This window comes from Strix aluco, chromosome 1, assembly GCF_031877795.1.
Source record: "Strix aluco isolate bStrAlu1 chromosome 1, bStrAlu1.hap1, whole genome shotgun sequence".
Classification (NCBI taxonomy): domain Eukaryota; kingdom Metazoa; phylum Chordata; class Aves; order Strigiformes; family Strigidae; genus Strix; species Strix aluco.
The window spans coordinates 149858125-149881124 of record NC_133931.1 but is presented as its reverse complement, the minus strand read 5'-3'; the positions used below and the strand labels follow the sequence as shown (position 1 = coordinate 149881124).

Sequence of the window (23000 nt, the reverse complement as noted above, 5' to 3'; positions counted from 1 at the left end):
CTCTAATTTACCAATCCCTAAATTGCTCTGGACAATACCTCTCTCTTCATTAAACCCTCATAAGACCCACTATTTTAACTTTTTATTTTCCTTCTTCTTTTGAATTCTACAAGTAGGACTTGTTTGGCAAGCAGTCCAGACTTCATCAGCTTTAAGAACAGGCAAGGACAAGACCACAACAAGGTCTGTAATACCACTAAGACCACCTGGCAACCCTGAATTTTTCTCTAATTTGATTTCTCTGTGGGCATGTATGTGTGTCTGCTGTGAAGAAGTTAAAACAGTATTCTTCCACAATTCCATGGTACTGTAAAGACCTTGAGAAGTTATTCAGAGACCACTAACATTCTAGATGTACGTAATGCCAGATCACCTCCTGAAAAATCCGTAATAAACCTAAAGGAGAGAAGCAGACAGGAAAGCAGCCTTATCCCTGGTATCTTTAGGACTCACAAGCTAAACACATAAAAGAGCATGCACTTATTTACAGTTGTACTCCCAAACATCAATTTCTTTCAGGATAAAGGAAAAAATGCAAAATTCCTAGGGGAACTAATAGTCCGAACACTCTGGTTTTGGAGGTTTTGTCTGAAAGTTAAGTAATAGGAAAACATAAGGATGGTTCAGAATGCCTTTTTAAAATCACAACCAGTTATACAAGCTGAAATTTGTTGAAAGAAAAATTTACCTTTAAATGCATGCAATTGCACAAGTCTAAGAAGCTCTTGCCTACAGAGCTCCCGCAAAATGTCTGAAAATATTACTACAGCAGGACAATTACTTTTCCAATATAATGGCTACTTATTCCAAGGTCCTCTCTGGAATGAGAAAGACTGACATTGAATTGTAGCAATTGTCACAATGAATTAGCAGAAGTAACTTTCTCCTTGACAACAAGCTGGTGACTCAGCTCACCTGATAAAATAATTCCAGTATTCCTTTAACAGAAATCTTTCAGCCAATGCTCTAACTTCCCTCATGAAACAGATAACTAAATTTAAGTTATTTTTAATTCACAAAGCAAACATTTCTACAATTAAAAACCTACACTATAAAACAACCCAACATGACTGTACCATTAGTGTTACAGTTTTTCAGCCTACTCCCTAGATTGAAACAAACTATTCTAGCAAAACCAAATGCTATTAATATAGCTGCAGCTACGCTTGAGACTTATGACCACAGCTTCATTTATCTGATGGTCACACCACTGGTCAATGCAGCTATGCCATCAAGATGTTGGCAGCATGGATTTGGACTGAGAAAATGCTTGAAATGTTAAAATGTAATCAGATTATAATTTACACATTTTAATGACTTAAACTTCTCTTATAAGTCGACTTCATTAATACCTATGTACATTTCTAACAAACATTGCTCAGAATACTTGGTTTGCATGTTTTCAGAGTATGTTTCATTTGAGGTTTGCTGATTTCATTTCTCATCTCCCATTTGTTTCATTCGGTACCAACACTTACAACCCCACCAACTGAAACAATCCACTAGTTTATTGTGCCCTTTGTCTCCATTACATATCAGAAAAGTTGTTAAATAAAACTAGAATATGGATCACCCACTAGAAATTTCCTCCAACCTACTTCACATTCCTTATCAGGCCACTGCTATTACAGAATGCTAAATTCTCTGAATGCAACTTAATAGCCTTTCTTTCCAGAAAAACCTCTGGTTTTGGAGAAGTTTTACAGGGTTATTTTTAGTCAGAATCAGCTCACTGACTCAGTGTACTCAGCAGGCTCCAAAGTAGCTGGTGCTAGCATGACTGCACGGGCAAACAAATGAGGACAGAAAATCCTTAACCCAGTACTAGTAGCATGAAATTGTTTAGACAGACTACAATGTTCAGGCTGTGCAGAAAGGTCCAGCTCTTGCTCACAGAGCCAGGTTATTTTAAAATTAGTCAGCTTCAGCACCAGTAACCACAAGGGCACACAGCCAAGCATGGCTTAGAAATCCAAGTATTTACCTATCATTCTGTTCAATTTTTTTGAAACCCTTGCTGAGTTCCACGCTTCTGAAATTGCATCAGATGTTATCATTTCTAAAATATGTTGGCTGTAAAAAGTACTGGGCAGTATCTAGCAGCTTTGCTTTGTTTAGTTGCAACACGAGTACAAATACAGACATATACAAGGACTAAAGGAAGGATTTGTTTTCTTTTCAAAGGCAACTGAAAGACGTGGTCAAAAACCCTACAAAAAAAATCACTTGGATATACAGTTGGATAGACAGTATCCTAAGGCACTTGAAGACAACAAAGTACCCACTAAACTTTAAAGTGACTGATGGGTCAAACACACAGCTTAAATACATTTCACAGAATCACAGAATCGTCTAGGTTGGAAAAGACCTTGAAGATCATCCAGTCCAACCATTAACCTAACACTGCCAGTTCCCATCTACACCATATCCCTCAGCGCTATGTCAACCCGACTCTTAAACACCTCCAGGGATGGGGACTCCACCACCTCCCTCTTTCAAAACAAGTGAATAGAAAGACAAACACAAAAATTACCTGCCAAACACCAATATTTGCTGTGGGTTCTGCAAATGGACGCTTGTAAACTCTACACATCTTTAAGGCATCAGAATATATCTCTGTGATGTTATTTAACACTGCAAAGACAGCTGCCAGTGGATAAACACACGAGAAAAGACTCACATAGCCAAACTGTAAGAACAACTCCAGGTAGTCATCAAAAGTACCCTGAAAAACAGCAAAAATAAGAACAACTTTAACCCATGTAAAAATGTATGAACACACACAGAATTAACAATATAGTTGCAAACACGCTTCCTCATCCCAAATCAGTTGTTTGGGAATGACTGGTGACAGAAACCAACAACAAGCACCCACCCCATCTAGTTAATCTGGAATTATTCAATTACTCAAAACTTCTTAATAAGGGGAGGCCAAGGTTTTTCCTTTTGCCTAATGCATTTTCTGCAAGTCACACTTCTTGTCCTTATTACATGAAGTAATTGTATAAATGCATTCATCCCATTCAAGTTCCTGACTATCTCCGTGGAACAGTTACAGAAGGAACAGTGGGGTACAGGTAAACAGCACCATGCATTTAAACTGGCAGAACATCTCCTAAGAGCACTGTGACAAGAAAAGTCCTAGTATTTTAGACAGTCCATGAAAGACCTAACCAGAAAGGCAGGTTGGTAGACAGGCAACTCTCTTCTGCTATTTCTGGTTGTTTATTTCAAAACAGGTAACTCTGAATTAGTGGCCCACTCGAAGGCTGAAATGACAGAATGCAGCACTGACCTCTGAAAGGAACAATTAATGCAAACAAGAAGTCCCATTCTGGCAAATCTGCAACACATCTGTCACCTGATCTTTAAACCAAGAACATACGTACTTAAATGCTGATTAAATATTTGCATGTAGGTTATCATATATATTTGCATATTAGTTTTGTAGTATTAATAATAGTTTTCTATGATTGCAGCAATTATTTATGAAAGTGAAGAACCAAACTAACCATTTATAAAGAAAAAGCATTTAGTGAACAAAGGATGGTGAAATACTACCAAGTTAAACTGGGATCTAGCTATCTTGTATTTGCCCAGATTGTCTCTCAAAAATGAAATAATAAAGACTTGACAGTTACAGAGATTATTACAGAAGCCCCATAAAATTGGTTTTGGCTCCATGCATCAGCCACATGGTTCTCTAATCTTTTTTGCTGATTATAGTTGTTAAATTGACTGCCCTCTCCAGCACCTAGTGCTTTTTTTTTTTTTTTTCCCCTCTATCAGAGAGAGGCAGTAGAAGCCTGCAAGCTCAGAAATCAGCATGGGGTGATCATTACCCACATTTTTCACTTGAGCTTATTTTCAAGTTGCACAGTCTGACAAACTGATCTGAAGGCCAGGCCATGAGGAGCTACCTAACTTTTAAAACCATTGAAATTTTTCCACAGAAACATTTTGTACAAACTCTGAATTTTGGTAAGGTCTTCCTTAGGGACGTTTGTGCAGGATCATTCACTGGAGTGGCAGTCACGTATCTGTCCCTGCTATCACTTTCTCAGACAATTGCTACAGGCAGGGAGCAGCACTTCCCTTTGTGCTCCTCCTTCTGGTAACTGCACAGTATTCCCACTGCTTCCTCACTCCTTTCTTCTCATTTCCTTGCCCAGTACCTATTGACTTTTAGAACAGCAGAGTATGAAAAGAAGTATTTATTTTTCTCCTACTCAATTTATGACACTTTGTGCAGGAAAACAGGAGTCTGATACAATGTTAAAGAAACTTTAAAGTCAGCACATGAACTATGGCATCAAGAAAATAGAATCAACAAATTCAGGGAGAAAATGAACTAGAGAAGTAGAAATTTTAAAAAAAAATTCAGCATGTTTTTAAATCTTAAACTGGGTTAAGGGATGGAGACTTGAAAAGTGAGAGAGAAAGACGACAAACAAAAAAATGTTAGAGTAAGTGAAGGAAGGAAAACAAAAGAGAAGAGCCTGAAACACAGAATTCTGTCAAGACTCCTGCTAAACTCTTCAGTTACTAAACATAGTCAAATGCTTCCCCCTTGTGACAGATTTAATTTTAGAAATACTCTTGCATGCTGACAGCTCACTGCTTGCTAACGAATCAGTGGTCTGATACCATGTATTCCCAAGCACAAGCACAATTAAAATCTCTGGACTGAAAATAAAATTAAGGCCTTGAGTACACAGTAGCTTGCACTGAAACCGAGGCCAGCAGTGGACACCTCCAAGGCAAAGTCATAACTCTACAATTGACCTGTTGGGTCCCCGTGGAAAATTATTCAGGGCAGAACGGTGCAACAGGTGCAGATACATTTGATCCAGCCCTGAACAAGCAGCACCGGGCAATGTGACTCAGAGACACCACACTGGCTTTGTATGCGCCAGCTGAGAATCAGAAGTCAGCTCAGGTCCAAGAAGTAGGGCTTATTTGGTCAGGCATACCAACGGCTGATGTCGATACACAGCTTTTGAAGCAGTGCTGGCCTATCTGCAGACATGGCGCTAGACTGTGCTGATTTACCAGTTCAGACACTAACTTGGGGATTTCTGCTGTGTCCTCCATTGTAAAAGAAAAATGTTCTCTAAATCTATCTCCCTTCATATAAAATGTGGGAAATACCAACCTTCCCAAAAGAACGCAAGTATTAACATTTATACAGTTTTTCAATTGCAAAGGTAGTATTTCTTTTTCCTCTTCCTATTTCACAGCACTTTATGCAGGAAGAGAGGAACCTGATACAGTATTAATATCAAATTTCTAACTGCTATTCTCTACCTTTTACCTAAAATATAGACTATCTACATATAATTCTTATTCCGTAAAAGTATAAATCATACAGTATTAACACTCTCGTGACTACACTCGCAGCATCTGATCGAGCAAGTTGTCAGCCAGTCTGTAAGGCCTTAGCATACACACTGATGTCTACTTTGTCAATTCCTTTAGAACTGCAAGTAATGAATTGCACAAAGCCTGTTAAATACAATTAAAAATTGTACTGGCTAGGAGGTGGTCAGGAACGGAACTAGGAAGACAGCAAATGCCAAAGCTGTAGTTTCAAGAGGCAAAAGCTTCCAGCAGTAGTATTAGTTTGAAGAGTTGGTCTCTTCCACCCTCTCCATTTCTGGCCCCAGCCAGATGAGCACACTCTCTCAGGCTATAGTTTAATTGACAGTTTAAACCAGCATTGCTGCAGAACCAAAAACAGAAACAGCCTCCCCCTTCCCTGCTCCAGGCTACCCATCCTGGTAGTCAACAGGCTACCCTTGGAGATTAAGGGCATATTACACAAATATTTCTTCCAGTGATACAGGGTAAGATAGCTCCAGATTCAGCTGTTCATTCCTACCCCTTTGTTCTGGTGTAACTGGGACCCTGCACTGTATCAGTTTCTTGATCCACTCCACCATATAGCTGTATAAACAAGACTAACAGCAAAATTGATAAAGCTGGAAATAAACTGCCAGGCCAGACAGCCAGAAATATCTTAGGTTGCACTGGCTAATGTCTCTGCCCATAAAACTTTGAACTCTATTTACAGTAGTAAAACGTACAAAATAAGTGCCCATTTCTTTCTCCAAGTTGACTTGTTCGACTAATGTCAGGTCTGTATCTGTTTTCAGAGAACTCATGCGTTTCTTCATCCTCTTCTTATGTCTCTTTTGGAGCCAGTAAGGAAGCAAGGATTCTGCAAACTGGTTAAGGATCTGCGAAGTTATCAGCAAAGTTGCCAAGCTCTTAGGTGTAAAGAAAAAAAAAATTAATAAAACTGTGATAAACCAATGGTAATTTTCAATTTTGTGTGTTCTAGTAACACTGTAAGGTGTTATACTATGACAAAAGAAGGCCAGCCTAACAAAACTAGCAATAGCATATGGAAAGTATAAGTGGTCTAGTTCCCATTCTTTGCTACATGCTGAAAAGGACAAAATAGAACTTAGATGTCTAAATATATTGTGGATCTGAATGTATCTTGAAGACAGTACACAAAGTCCAACGCACATTTAACATGTGCCAAGTCCAATCACAGAGCTAAACAATGAACTTTTTTTTTCTATTTTTTTTTCTTCTTGCTTTTTACCTTAAAGTATAGGAAGTGACACAAACGTCATGTCTTGGTATAGATATGTCAAGTGTTTTGCTAGGGATCTCTTTAGCGGAACAGAGATCTTGAGTTGAAGTTCTTGTTGTGTTGTTCATTATATTTTCCTTATACACAATTTTCATGCATTTGAGTATGAAAGATGTTAACAACAGAAAGCCAATTTAAAATACCTACGACAACTTTTGGTATTATTTTTGCTTTTATTTATTCTCAGCTCCTCATTGTAGTCATAAACTTAATCATGCTCCTATCCTCAAGAGTTTCTCATTAAGAATACTATAGAGAAAACCATTTTCTAACATAAAGGGAAAGAAGGAGGAAATGAAAATTTTCCAGCCCCATCTGTGTGAGGGAATAACCAATTTATTTGAAAACAGTTCCTCATTTATACAGAGGGAAAGAATTGCTTCAGTCTGTTACGATTCTGCAACTGTGCTAGAGGAACTGAAATATGAAAGCTGGATTTCTAAGAAAATATATACGAAATATATTCACTGTCAACTTAATATTATAGAAAAACAATTAAAAACTAAAGTCCTGTTTCAATCAATCCTTTATTTTCCTAGATTCATCAACATTCTTAAGATGTTCTTGGAACTCACCTGCCTCAAAAGCTTCATATCAAACAGCACAAAGGCAATGTAGAAGAGAGATGCAAAACAGTTTAAGAAGTTGAACTGCAAATAGAAGTATTTGTTATTAGTACTCAGGCAAAAGTCCAAATGCAGAATATCATCTAATTTAACAGTTACCTTGGCTAAATAGCTTTCATGCAGATGTAAACTATTAAGATTTTCTTTATCGTTTTTGAAACTTAGGTCAGAAAAACCTTGTTTTCAATATTGGTCTCATTCAGATTTTCATTTGACAAGCTTAATGCTTTCCTAAAGCAGGGTATACAAAGAGAACTACAATTCAATTATGAAATGCAGACAATAAAAACACGTCACCTTCTACTTAATTTTCTCTTCTTGGCAGTCTTCCCATAGGTAACACAATTAAAGGGACATATTGTTCTTAATTTAGGGAAATTATTTTTTCAAATAAATACTTTATCAAAATATATGTCATCCAACATAAATCTCAATACATACAACTGTTTCTCAATATATGTTAGTTGAGAATTATGTTTAATCACTTCAAGAGGTTTTATGAAAAAGAGAAATATTCCCTACTTCTAAAATCAGACATAATCACGTTATTATACCTGAGAAATCATAATCAAGCTCTGAAGTTTCCTACTTCCTATCAGGGCTGGAGCTCCTTTTCTGGAGCAACATAGATAATATTGGGAATGCAGAGAACCACTCACAGGGTGAAAGTGAAAGTTGGGGGGGGGGGGGGAAACTTACATTTGACATTTCATAATTTTTTTAATTATTTTAAGTAAATTTCCTATGGGAAAAAAAGAGATGGTGCTATTTTTTGAGAAAGGCAGAGACAAAGCTATAAAGGATACATACAAGACTTTTAGCTCTAAAGGTTACCAATAACAAAAGGACAACAAGCAGATTTTTTTAAAAAAGCACGCAGAGAAAAAAAAAGGAACTCTGGAAGAGACTTAAACGATCTTTTCAAAAAGGAAACATGAAGATTAAGTTTCAAAATCAGCCAATCTTTACAACTGCTTTTACTGAACATCTTATAGGGGAATTCAATATTTAGAATACAGTTGCTTAGAATCAGTGTTACATCTGGATATACACCTAAGAGAGCAACCAAACATATATACATACACACACACACACACAAAAGCTACTTGTTCAGAGCCACAAAGGAAATAGATCAGTATATACTATGAACTGCATAGGAACAGATTGATGAACGTGTATCTCCAGCATCCTCTGACTAGTTGTCTGAATGTTAGTACAAGTGGAAGTTAATACATGAATTTTTAAAAATGTGATTTACCATAAAGTCTTGCAAAAAGTGAAAGGAATAGTTCCCAGTTGAAGACATCAATTAACAGAAAAACTTAAATATACAGAATTCTAATAAGAGAACAAATCAATACAAATAAAAACCCAACTCTCCACTATAAAAGGAGGCATCTAAAACAGTCCAGCAGTTACTGCTACTACAACAGAAATCCTGTTTACTCTGATATTTGTGCTAGTATTTGGCCCTGAACTCTAGGTCAGTGGGGTAATGCTAGCAAAGCACTAATAAAACACATGACAAGTTCTCTTTCTAACTAATCTTAAAAGCTGCTTATACTACATACTTACCACTAAAACCTTCAGAATTAAATGATTCTGATACGAAGATTCCAGCCTGTGATTTTCTAAAATACCAACAAAATTATTGATTAGTAAACAGCAGAAACACTTATCATATGCTAGACATTGTTATACAAGAAGTAAACAGATATTTTCCCTCCACCTAAAAATTACTTAACAATTAGTTTATGGGGAATAATTCCTCCACTCTATGGGAAAAAGAATTGATACTGTACCAGTACCTCACTTAACCTATGAAGCTGATCTGATGCACAATATTGACATACATATTTTTGGCTACAACTCTGGTATTTTTTTCTACTTCAAAGGTTTTTCCTTTTACATCTTTCTCAGAAGAGCCGTTTTGTAACAGAAAAACCATCCACCATTCTTAACACTTAATAAAATGTGCCTAGTTATTGATTTTTCTTTGGCTGAAAACAAATGCAAAACTAATTGGAATACATTATGAAAAAACCAATACTAGATTTGATTCAAAACCAGTAAATGCTCACAGAAATATTCCCATCAATCTCCAAGGAATTTAGATGACACCCCAAGTTCTAAAGCAAGACTAGAGGTATGTAAAGTTCAACAGATGCATTACTCATTCTAAAATTAAGATTTTTCAGTTAATTCAAGATAAACTGTCAGAAGCTGATGTTTGAGGAAGGCTGGTTACTATGGGGGAGGAAAGGGAAGTGAAATGAATTTGCTGTTTTATCAGACTGTCCCTTTAAAGCCCTGCCTAAGCAGTAAATGAGAAGGCAGGACACCAGCATGAGCTGTGTCAACAAGGCTGAAAGGAGACACCATCACCTATGGACATTGCTCAGGACAAAACAGCAGAGTTCTACTCTGACAGGGGTGCGAAGTTGGGCCTGACACATGGAAGATGCACTCCAAGTGACTGAATGCAACCTTTACTTTTAGCTTTCAGAAAATGATCAGTTCTTATGATAAATGGGTGCAAGAGGTGTGCTTAAAAATACCCCAGATTGACAAAGCATAGGAAACAATTTAGCTGTTTAAGTCAGATATTAGCTGAAAATATGTCAGGTGGGAGGGGAGGTAGGACAGCCAGCGGAGCTCTTCATCCTATTCACAGCATAGCAGCATAAACACGTTTGATAGCACAGAAAAGGCAGAAGCTGTCAGTGTAGTGAGTTACATAAACGCTGTTGCTGTTGACTATGAAACATCAGTTTAAAACCAAAAAAATCTGGGTTAAAAAAAACTGGGTTACCTGTTAAAGACATTTTAGTCTACCTGATCAACACAACTGGACATTTTGCATAAAGGCTTTTTCTTGCAGTACAGTGGAAAAAAATGAAAAAAAACCCCAGTCAATTGAAACCTAGATATTAATTTAAAAGATATTATTTAAATAAAATCCTTAAACAGTCATAAACAAATCAAGAAATTGCTCGCTTTTACTACCGCTGCTGTCAAGTTGAATTTGCTGAGCAAACCATTCTGGCATGCATAACCAATCCCCCTTTCAACACCTCTTTTTATTCCATCTTCTGCATCGATCTTCCTTTTGCTTAATCTTTCTTAGGTTAATCTTCTGGGTCTCCAGCTTTAGTAATCTGGATTCTGTCCTATAAATTATGTCATATTGAGCTACACAAACCAGTTAACTCCTCATTAGTTTCATCTATTAACTTTGTCTGAAAGTGACTGCACATGTTCATAGAAGTGTTAAAATTCAAAATAAGCAGTAACATTTTACTATCCTTATGCTAGGTTACAAAACATAAGGCCCAATCTGTTAAATCACATGCACAAGGGGAAAAAAAGGCAATCTATTATAAAATTCCTCCTCCTCTGAGAGTGCCCAGAGGAAAATATTTTGATAGGGATGTGAAATCTCAGTCTTTGTTATAAATATAGCATATACAAACACTCTCATATGACATTTAGCTGGTGTTTTTAGATTTTGTTCCACTATCTCAGTGTCTCTGTCCTGTGCACAGATATATCAGTAAACTAAGACGTACTCAGCAAACGTAAATTGGGGGTGCAACCTGCCAGGGCAGTCCCTCCTGCCATCCATCTCCAAGCTCCCATCCTCATGATCTCATCTCATCCTTTCTGCCAGCACTAGAGCCAACACAGCCAAACAAAGAACTAAATCAGGGAAAGGGGTCTTCTGCACCAAAGGCAGAGAGACACTGAGGAAGAAGACCAGATCTTCCCTTCTGACAGCATGCTAGACTCAGACCAAATTAAACCAAACATGAAACTGCAGTCTCAGAACGCTCAAAATAAATGTAAGAAGTTAAAACGGCCACCTCTTTTACCCCACAGTAAAAATCTGCTTCAGGAAATTTTGTTAGCATTCCATTGAACAAGGACTCACAGTAATGTAGTCAACAAAGAAAAATTCTAAACATCTGGAATTCTAACTTTAAGGAAGAAGAATAAACAACCTTCTTACCCCATGAAGTTAAGAATTCAGCAGCATACCGATAGATACGGTTCATAATTTCAATCACCACAGCATAAATGATACTGGGCACAAACAGCATCAAGCTGCTGAAGTTAGACTCATTCTCTTCATGATAATCCAGAGCCCACTGTTCCAAGTCAAAGTAAATCATCATCACATACAGTGAGAAGTAGAGACAAAGGCACACAAATGGTAAGGACACCAGATAAATCCGTATCTGTCTCTTAATACTCGAGTACACCGGTTCCTCCCTCCCAGTGACAGGATTGATACCCAGGACACCATGGAAGCCTGGTCTTGGTTCTTCAAACTGTCGTTTCATCAACAGCGTCCCCCAACGGTATGTCACAATGGCACAAATCCGCTTCCAAACTTCCAGTATGACAGTGGACCAGAGCAGATTGAATGTGGCAAACATCACGTATTTGTCATAGTCTTCCCATGCAAACACATAATAAGGAATCCCAATGACAGCCATTGGAACCAAAGCAAATGTGAAGTACTCTAAGAAGCCAAAGTAGAGAGCAATGGTTTCACCAAAATAGCAGCGTATCTCATCTGCAGAGAAAAATTTATCAGTTAAGACTAGACTTAACACAGATGTCAGTATAATATCAAACTTGACTTTACATGAATCCCTTAGCCCAAATTTTTTTTCTAAATAACATAATTAATATTATTGCTTCTTTGTTCCTCCTTCTCCCATGTTCCAAAAATTAAGAAGGTTGTTTGAATTTTTTTTTTAATGTTACATATATACACCCACATAAACATATATAGATCTATTCAGATGGTAGGGAAGTCAAGTATCTCAATACTTAACATCAGATACCCAGAGAAAAAAACCAAACCAACCCAAACCAAAAAGACTAGCATTCTTGAAAACAGAATCTATCAATGAATGGCTAGGATGGCATAGAAGACATTCGGTATAATAAAAAACAAACTTTAAAACAGCAAGTGACACCTAACTTCTGCAGCTTCTCCCTGGCATATGTACACCTGGGAAATAAATCTGTTACAGCCCGCTCAGGGCCAAAAAAGACTAGTTGTGTTGTGCCAGCCCTAAAGGAACTAAAGGAATAGATGGAAAGGTATTTTAACCATGTCAGATAGCACATCCAGGCTGAGACATCTCCTTCAGCAGAAAACGGATACATGAAATACCTGCTATACTCACCAAGGTTGTCTGCTCAGGTGTTAAAGACCTGAAAAGTGCACTACTAATGGATATATTTCATGACAGATGTATTACCTCCAAGGAAGACAAGATCTCACTTATCTTACTACTAATAAAAAGAATGTAGGAGTATTATTCAACATAATCTAGAAATGGCACCACATAATAAGATATAGAAATGCCTAGCAAACAGAGTTTAGAATGCTGAAATCTGTTTTATCGTTGCCTGCTTGGAAGACCAGATTGCTTGTATGCCATTGCTATGTATTCATCAGCTTAACAAAACAGCCATGACATCACAACCTCGGAACTGACACTGTAAATGTACTCTCCATGATAGACTAGCACATCAAAACCTTATGTGCAATACCAGAATATTCTTATGGCTTATAGTTTACAAAACACTACAGCAGAAATTCACAACTGCCAATCAGATAAGTGTCTGAAAGAAAGACAGAAGAATCAGCACTCCAACATCCCTCTCATTCAAAATTTTCTTAACAAGTAAGTTCAAGTGTAGGTCATTAGCATCATTTCACACTCCAAGCACACAACATGAAAGACATCCCTTAATTAGTACATACATAACAGAGTTCCTGGGATTTACTTTGAAATTCTGTGTATATTCAGTATCAGTCAAAAAAACCCCTCTCCTACATAAACAAAAGACAAGCACACAGTAAGACCCCAACACAATACTCCAAAGGCAGGCATTATCGAGCCAGATCTTTACCTTCCTATAGCTCAGTGAAGAATCTGCAAGACTCAGAGGTTAATAATCAGGCAAACTCTCAAATGTTTATTTTCTTATTTTTAAGTAAAGTTTACAGGTTTAGAATCCAGAACTTAACTTTCCACATTGCCAGACTAAAAATAATTTTAAGCTTATTCAGTGTGTAAAATATACTTAAGTGACACTGGCATGTAACAACATACAGTCTTCATACAGATAATGAACTTAAAACAAACAGTTGTAAACACACTCTTGACATGCCTACAATTCAAAATAGCTTTGGGAATTCCAGACATTGAGGAGCTTTCCTGCCAAGAGTCAGTTTGAGAAAACAGTCTTGGCTTGGTCCATTACTTCTTTACTAGCGGGTAGGGAGAACTTGTGATGTGCAGCTTGTTGTAACATGGAAGTTTGCAGACACTGAATCTGCAGACTCTGAGCCACCACTTTCCCAAGTCTTGAACAGTTTCAGGAGGTTACACAGGAAATGCTGAAGAGGAAAAACTTGTCCAACTGGTAAAAGAGCAATGGTCTAATTTCAAGACTATGCTAGATGATCACAGTGCAAATACTGAGCCTCTGAACTGCCCTCCAGCTCCAACTTGGAAATTATGACCAAAGGCCTACATACAGAACTCCTGCAGCCATGAGAAAGAAAATCAGGAGACAGCAGCCTGCACATCCAGCACTTCACTCCAGAACAGTTGTACTGCGAGTCATTATCGCAAAAGATTATCCTACAGCCACCTTAGAATCAAAGAGAATTCAATGAAGAGACCTCAACTGTGCATGTCAAGACATCTGGAAATGTGGATGCTTCCTTAACCAAGCCTAAGCCACTCTGTTGATTCCAAGACCAGTAAAAGCAAGGCTGGCTAAAACAAGGACTTTGGTTCACAATGGCCAACAAAGCAACTTGGGCAGAAAGGCAATGTTAGAGGAGGTGAGCTGCAATGGGTAATTGGGGATGGGAAAAGATAAACTCTTAGTGAAACAACAGACTTCTTGGTATAATACTTACCTTCCACACAGGAGTTTCACTTCTATAGAGGCTAAATGCTGGAGTAGAAGTTAGGAAAGACCCTTGGTCTTCTCAACAAACTGAAAAGAAAACTTCTCCAGAAGAAACCCTGCACATTATTTGTAGTGGAGTAAGCGCTCACATACCTAAAGGTTGATAGCCAACTTTCACTCGGCCATACCAGCTGTGACGGAGCTTTTTCAACTCTTCTCTATCATGCAGTGGGAAAATCTGAACTAGAATACCACTGGTCAATAATCTTCTCACTAGAAGGAAAAATTAAAAAAAAGAAAAGAGGTACCTAGTACTCCCTTCAAAGGACAGTGAAGTTGATACAAGCAAACAGGTTACATTATGTACTTAGCAAGCCTAAAGTTCCTTTGAAATAATTCTAGCATTCAAACCCTAAAACCAAATAAATTGTCTGCACATTAGTTAAAAATTATTCATTATAGAAAGCAGTTCTACCTATTCCTACAAAGACTGGGCTGTCCACTGGAAGAGAAAGAGTAACCTTTTTACATCTATTAACTATTACATAGGTTTGCAATATAATCAGTTGCAGCTTGAATAACAAGAAGTGCTACAGGTCAGAACTGAAATGCCCTGTGTAGCTTTGTGGGGAAAGGTCTGGCTCTTCCATCTGAACCAAGGAAGGCATAACAAATCAAACTGACATAGCAAAACCAAAACAAAACACTAAATTGAAGAGCCATTGTTGTATTAGTTGTGGAAAACATACCAAAACCATTTTTGAACTATCAATTTACACTAATCCATAAATTACAACACATCTTCATTGCAAACAAACCAAATATTCCATAATATTTTGTTATGGAAAGCAACACTACCTGTGCGGGTAAACAATTAACAAACTGCTCTGGAAGTTACAACCACAGAAATATTAAAAAAGAAAATAAATTCAAGAACAGGAGAGGGGAGGCTCTGGAAGTTTTGAGATAGTTTTTTACCATTTCCCATCAGCATCTACTTGACATAACTAGAAAAAATACCTTAGCTATATAAAAATTACCAATGTAAACTCATCTGACATCTACATTTATTTATCCTTGAACCACTGATATGCACAGATCTCTTTCGTTGATGACCAACACTAATGAATAAAGACACTGTTATTAAAAGGACATACAAATATTAAGATAAATTCTCTTAAGAAACTGTAGCATCTCTGCCAGTGGACCAGTTCCAGCTACCATAAAAATAGCACTAGTTCTCATTGCTTCTTTCTCCCATGAAGAGTTTTTAAAGCAAAGAGGAGGATAAATGAAATCGAATTAAATAAAACTTGCTTCGTATTGTGAAATGTATACCTCTAGAACACTGTTACTAATTCCAGTATTTTTATACAAAGACAATCCAAGTATATCATTATGTAATTTTTTAAAACACAATTATTTTGGGTACTAATTATAAAAATAATGAATGACATCAATATATGTGAAAATTATCCAACTGCAAAGAGCATAAGGCCAGAGCCTCAGCCTCACAGACTCAGGATGGAAGGCCCTCTGTAAGTCATCTGGTTCAACTTCCTGCTCAGAGTGGGTCCAGCTTAAATTGGGCTGCTCAGGGCCTTATCTAGTGAAGATCTAAAAGTCTCCCAGGGGAGAGTTACCACAAGCTCTCTAAAGCCCTGTTCCAGTGTTTGATTACCCACATCACGAAAAACGTTTGCTCAGTATCTATTCAGAATTACTCTTGTTGCACTGTGCATCAATCGCCTCTTGTCCTATCACTGCTGTGGAGTGGTGAGAAAACAAAGTTGATTAAAAATAGTGGGACTTTAATGTCTTAAGGATTTCTCTTCACTGCAGGAAAATTAAGTTTCTTTCACTATCCTACATCAACACAGTGAGTTACAAGCAACAAACTACATTGCTTACCAATTGATTTTCCTGGATACAGCTTTGCCTGAGGATATCCAGGGATCATTTTTTCATCTTTAGCTCTCAAATTTTCGAGTTCATGTTTGATGATGTACTGACATTCTGCCATTGTAAGGAAATTGTGATTGTCATCTAAATCAAAAAGAAGGTGGTATGAAGTTGCGCAGCATTAGGAGACAACCCTCGCAGCAAATAACTATAAAAATTACCAGAATCAGAAAAACTATTAAGTTATGTAACAACTACTGCCAACCAACATCCATTAGCAAAAACTCCACGTTTTAAAATAAATGTCTTGGGAAGAAGTTTTCTCTAACTAGCACATGTTGGCCACTACATTTCTGACTACCCAGGTGAACTAAGAGAACAAATCTTACTCAAGAGACAAAGACGCCCCTGAAGTATTGATTGTTGGAGGCTGGGACAGTATACTAGCAAGTACTACATGGTCTTGCCCTGATGAAAGACTCCCACATAGGCATCTGCTATTTGCAAATCTTGGAATCTCCATACCCCTTTCTGCCATACAGTTCCTGAAGTATTTTCAGAACGAAAACCAGTAAGATGTCAGGACAAATCTCCTTTTCAGTAAGCATTTCACACAAGTATCACAGTACCTTGCTCTTTATTTCCCGTACAACACAATGATAAGACAATTGCAACAATTAGCTCTAATAAAAATACAGAAATAAGGTAAAACAATAAGAAACCTTTCCAAAAATCCCAAATTTTGAAGAGCTACAGCAACAAACCTATCGTCAACCCCATCAATTTATCATGAAGGAAACAGTCTGATTTCCTTGAGATAACAATTTTTTTTTTTTCCACGCTTAGGAATAAGAAACTATAGGAATAGTCCTAAATACACTAAGTAAGAAGCTAAATCAGCAACAAATCTCTAATACAAAAATAAAAATACAGTATCAGTTAAATTGAAGAACTAGAAATATTAGTAAGACAAGACAGGCTGCAGGGTTTCTTTTGTAGATAACACATATTTCACCTCATCTCAGCATGGACAACTATTTTATTGGCTGATCAGATCTGGAAAAAACTAAAATTATATTAGGGTTTTAAAACAGAAAAAAGACCAGGAGATACAGCAAAAATAATCTTTTAGATTTACAGTAGTTGGAGTTCCAGCTGCTACTACAGAATCTGTTAGCAATGACAGTCAGATTAGCATTAAGAATGTAAGTGCATAAAAGAAATGGAAATGTCACCTTTGCAACTGACAATTCTTCTCAAGGCTTCCTAATTTCAGGAAAGCAAGGTCACAAAAGAAAAGGCACTGCAACAGTTACTGCACACAGCAGCAATGTTGAATAAACTGGCATCAAACAAACAACAAAACTCAACTTTATTACTGTTTCAGACAGACCCAAGAACATTTATATTGAAACTGTGAAAGGCATCACCAAAATAAGCACATAAGAAGTATCAGCAAGTCTAAACTGGAACTCCAACATTTGCCTAGAGAGCAAATGAGTTCTGCTACCATAAGGGGGTTAAATACCTTACAGGTAGTACATTTAAAAGAAAATGTTACTTTGTTGGCACCTCCTCAAAATAAAAGATGAAAAGGAATGATTTTGCTAATCATGCCCAAATGCCATTGAATGGCTCTGTAGTGTTATTTAACTATTTAATTTTGTTTGATGTGTAAATATAATAGAGCAAAATGTTTCTATTTTCTCCAGCTAATTATAAGATGACAAGCCTCAAAATTGGGTCACAGAAATTAAATTGCTCTGTTAATTTGTAACATTGATTGTTAATCCTGCACTCATGTTCACTGACCATTTTTTCTTTTCTTATTTTCAACCAAAATATTTCATACAAATAAAAGGCTATTTGGAGCATACAAAAGCATAAAGTTAAACACAAGCAAAAAGTGAGAACCATGTGAAAGAAAAAAAATATTTAATTTTATTATATGATCTGAATAGGTAAAAATTAGTATTTTTTTCATGGCTCGTTCTTCCTATTTCTGTTCACTGTTACCACTCCAAGGAACAGAAACACCATGCAAGATTTAGCAGTGTAACTGCTTATAATCTTTAGTCACAGCTTTGCAATGACAAAGACCCCTAAAATTGCTTACCTGCAAAATCTCTGAAAGTTTTTCTACTGCTGTATGTAAAAGTTCTCATTGAGTTATCGTTACATTCCTTCACCAAACCCACAGTTTCAGCTCCCAGCAACAGCCTTAAGTGGGAAGCTCCAACTAGATAAATATTTTCTTCTCCCTTTTCTGTGACCAATGGTTTAACCAGCAGTTGTGCACCTTTAAAGTAAAGAAAGGTAAAATAAGGAAGAAAATACATAAAAATTACATCTCAAAAACCTAGCATTTTACCATCCATCATATTGGACCTAGGTATCAGGAACACTGAAAGCGGCATCTTTTTAAGGGCAGAAAGAATTAAGACTTCAGCAGCACCTGACGCGTGGTATTCAGAATCTTGCAGGGTCACCCCCTGATTTAGCCCCGTTTCTGTAGAAGTGCTAACAGTGAACTGGAACAATAGCAACAGTTTGGATCTACTCCCCTAACGCTCACACCATGTAAGCAACCAGTGCTTCTGCAAACAGTCTCTATCCTTTTAAGGAGACTAGACTTTTGAAAAAGAAACACCCCTGACTTATCTAACAGAGGCCTGACAGCAAGTTTGTAGTCACAAATCCAGTAGTCACAGAAATATCACTGACCATAAGATATAAGCTACAACAGCCATAAATAATGCCTTTCTAAAAAATGTAAAGAAAAAAAAGTCTAAGAAATTACAAATTAATTAGCTTAACTTCAATTCCTGGAAGTATACTAAAACAAGTAATGAAATACTGTCTTTGTAACAGCCTACAAGCTAGCAAAAAGATAATTAAAATCCAACATGAATTTATCAAGACTAAATTGCTTCCTGATAAGTCAACTTATGTTCTACAACATGGTACCAAGTCTTGTGGACAGGACAGGAGATGTGATGCATTTTCATTTTGGCAAGGCTTACAACACTCCCATAAGCAACCAGAGAAATATGCTCTAGACAATTAAAAACTGGTATCAAAACTATGTTGAAAGAAAGGTTTTACCGCAAAAATTGAAAGATTCTAGAGCTCAACAGGCATGTGACCTTAAGCTAAAATTTTCATTAATAACTGGGTTAACAGTGTTATTACACCTTCATGACACCAGCACGAAGCTCTACTCTTACATAAAATTACATGGCTTCAAAAATGCAAAATGGAGTGGGATTGGCTAAACAATAATTAAACTACAAATTACCTGAAAACTAATTCTCTGTATGCCTTCAGATTATGACAACAGCCATTCTGATTTCAAAGTGTTACAGAAGGTCATACTGTACTCACCTCCGTTTGCCTTTTTGTCCACAATCCGTTTAGTGAACCATTCTATGGTTTCCTTTTTGGTGCCTTTTGCAAGCTCAATTACTACCAGAGGCCTGAAGTTAGACTCAAAAGTATCCAAGAAAGACCAGCTTTCCGCCATCTTTTGAGAGCTTGCTAAGTACAAAAATAAAACAAAAATGCCAGTGTTAAAAAAAATATTTGGTATCAATCTAAAAACCACAAAACTTTGCTAAGCACAGATATATGTAACTCACTGTGGTTAAGTGGCAGGTGCCCACTTCTGTGGACCACTGGGAAGAGCAGTTTGAATAACCTCTCCAATTGTCACTTGGCAAGATGCTACCAGACTTCAGTGGCATTTATGTACTACTCTCCAAGTAGGAAAACTGTTGTTGCCATGTATAGCAAAGTAGTAGGGATAAGTAAGCAAATAAATAAACAAAGTAATAAGGAGAAACGATCATCAAAAACAACAGCTTGCAACTTCCTACAGTGTATTTGTTAGCAAATGAAAACATTAACAGAAGGGAACATTAGTCAAACAGATATCTAAAACCAGTAACGTTCTCCTGGTGAGAGTGTACAAACACATTATATGTTAAAGGAGGAAACTTCTTAGTTAATCTTGTGAAGCTTTAACCATACCAAGGAAACTTATACCACCTTGGGTAGGTGAGCAGGACACCTATCATACAGATAGGCAAATTATGCACAAAGCACTTAAATGACTTGTTGAAAGATATAAACCACGTGTTCGGTGACAAAGTCCAGCTGCATAGTGTTGAGTATCAGCACAGCTTTATATGTAAATAATCCAAGTGATCCAAGTGAACCTTTATAGAATCATAGAATCATTCAGGTTGGAAAAGACCTTTAAGATCATCAAGTCCAACTGCTAACCTAACACTGCCAAGTCCCATGAAACCATGTCCCTAAGTGCCACATCTACATGTTTTTTAAGTACCTCCAGGGATGGTGACTCAACCACTTCCCTGGGCAGCCTGTTCCAGTGCTTGACAACCCTTTTGGTGAAGAAATTTTTCCTAATATCCAAGCTAAACCTCCCCTGGTGCAACTTGAGGCCATTTCCTCTTGTCATATCCTTTGTTACTTGGGAGAAGAGACCGACACCCACCTCGCTACAACCTCCTTTCAGGTAGCTGTAGAGAGCAATAAGGTCTCCCCTCAGCCTCCTTTTCTCCAGGCTGAACAACCCCAGTTCCCTCAGCTGCTCCTCTTCAGCCTTGTTGACATTTTGCCTTCAACTTTTATATAAATGATTCTAGAGAGAACATTGTATCATGCTTCATAAACCAACTTAAAGGTGTTGATAGAAAAAGATAAATCTGGCACTTAACCTACTCAGTTAAAATTTAAGAAACCCAACCAAATAACCTATAACAGACTCAATTTACTGAATTTAAAACTGAGGGGAAGGTTTGGTGCTTTGGGGCTTCTTTTGCTATTAACTTCACTGAAGAAATGATTTTACCCACTGTCTTTAAGCAGTTTCCCTCCTCCTGTTCAAAGACTAAAACTACTTAATTTCTATATAAGTTGTTATAAGGATGCAGTTCAGCTTTTGACATTGTGTGATTCACAGAAAAGTGACAATCTCCACTACTTCATATGAATTATCCAACACAGTGATACTGTAAACATACACATATTATAATAAACAAGTCTATTTGCTTTTGTCTGGCAAAGCTTTCAAGCCAAACTTCAATGGGGTTTTCAGTTAGTTTCACTTGCCAGTTCACACGCACATAATTCTGCAGCATTATTTAAAAGCTCTGAACCCAAGTATGTATGTCTTCAAAAGAAATACACTAGATTAACAAAATATTTAAAAACATTTTAGATGAAAATCTGCACAAGCAGAATGAATCAGACAAAAGAAAACATAATCAGGGATAAGGCACTGTAACTGTGATTGTCAATGATTGACTACACTGTCTTGACAAGTCACTTCCACCTTACTGCATCACTTTCCATAATCAGTTTTATTTTTTAAAAAAAGATAATGCCTGCCACATTGTGCATATTGCAATTTCTAAAGAATTTTAAAAATGAAAGGCACTAGATAATCATTAAATATTACTAGTTAAGAATGTAACTTCACAGCACCGTTACCTTCTGAACATAGCCTTTGTATAAACAGCATGCTAGTCGGTAAACTTGGCTCCTACCATTTATTCAGAATCATTGTGCTTGGCGTGGTGACTAAGATTTCTTATTTTTTGGCATATTACTACCGAAAACTAGAACAGGGCTGAAGCACTCTGCCAACTTGGTTTGTGATGTCCTGTGCCACAGAGGAGCTAGTTCAACGCCCAGCACAGACCCTGCGAGATGTAACTCAGCCTCTTCTTCCACACCTACTCACAGCCTAACTTACGACAGACCCAGAAGCCTGGGGACAGAGACAACAGCACTCCTGGCCCCCTCAGTCCACCTCCCAGGCACGAAGCCACTGGGTGGCTGCCCGGGGCGGTCTCCAAGCCAGCGCACCCCTCAGGGCCGAGGGAGCTGCGGCCGCTCTCCGGGGCGGCCCGCACGGCGGCCGTGCAGAGGCAGAGGCAGCCTCGCTGCCCGGCAGCCCCGACACCGGCCCGGCGACCCCGGGCAGCCAGAACCGGCAGCGCCCCTCGCCGCTGCCGCTTTGAGGCGACGCCCTCCCGCTGCCAGACTGCGCCTCGCTCTCCTTTTACAAGGAACCGGACGACCGGGGAGGAGAGAGGCGAGGCCCGGCCGGCTCCCCCCCCGCCAGCACGGCCGGTGACTCACTCCCCCACGCCAGGCCGCCCTCCGCCAGCGGCCGCGCCCCTCCCCTCCTCTGCCACCGCCCGGAGCCCACCGGGGTCGGCGCCCGAGCGCCGCCCGAAGCGGCGGGGGGGATGGGGGAAGAGGGGTGCCCACAGCTGCGACGGGCACCGCGCCGGGAACGGGCCAGCTCCCGGCCAGGCCCAGAGCCCCCGGGCCCAGCATCCTCCCGCTCCCGTAAACGCCGCCGGGCGAGCGTGCCTGAGCGGTTAGGGGCGGCTCAGCGCCGGCTCCGCGCCACGGCGGGGCAGGCCGGGGTGGGCGGGCAGGAGGGAGGCTCCTCCCCTCACGGCGGCGGCGGCGCAGGCAGCGAGAGCCCCCTCCCCACTCACCGCCGGCTGCCGGCTCCACATCCGCAGGGCAGGGCGAGAGGCGGGAGGCGGCCGCAGGCGGCCGGCGCTGGCGGGAGGGGCGCCGGGGCGGCCCAACGTGCGCCGCCGCCGCTGGCCACGCCCCCGGCCCCGCGGCTCCGCCCGCCGCCCTCGCTCCCCTCCTCCCATTGGCCGGAGGCGGAGCTGCCCCGCCCCGTCCGCGTGCTCACGGGCAAGGGCGGGAGGGCTGAGGGGAGGCCCCGGGTCCTGGCCGGGCACTCCTGGCGGTGGCGGTGATCGGCCGCGGCCCGGCCCTTCTCTGTCCCGTGTGCCATAATGCTT

General features: G+C 39.1%; 1 protein-coding gene across 2 annotated transcripts in view; it reads right to left on the bottom strand.

Moving 5' to 3' along the window:
- Positions 1–22785, bottom strand: part of ANO10 (anoctamin 10) — a 129864-nt gene extending 107079 nt beyond the window's left edge. The window contains exons 1-10 of one of the 2 annotated variants that reach the window (XM_074839543.1): positions 22680–22785; positions 19525–19677; positions 18257–18439; positions 16150–16284; positions 14392–14511; positions 11300–11869; positions 8866–8921; positions 7240–7314; positions 6087–6269; positions 2534–2725 (exon numbers count right to left, since the gene is read on the bottom strand). In XM_074839543.1, the coding sequence (XP_074695644.1) occupies positions 2534–2725; positions 6087–6269; positions 7240–7314; positions 8866–8921; positions 11300–11869; positions 14392–14511; positions 16150–16284; positions 18257–18439; positions 19525–19663 (1653 nt within the window). In that variant the 5' untranslated portion in view covers positions 19664–19677; positions 22680–22785. Of the gene's footprint in view, positions 1–2533; positions 2726–6086; positions 6270–7239; positions 7315–8865; positions 8922–11299; positions 11870–14391; positions 14512–16149; positions 16285–18256; positions 18440–19524; positions 19678–19778; positions 19876–22679 lie in introns of those variants that run through there. The other variant, XM_074839552.1, reaches the window with a different exon arrangement.
- Between the last annotated feature and the right edge of the window lie 215 nt (positions 22786–23000).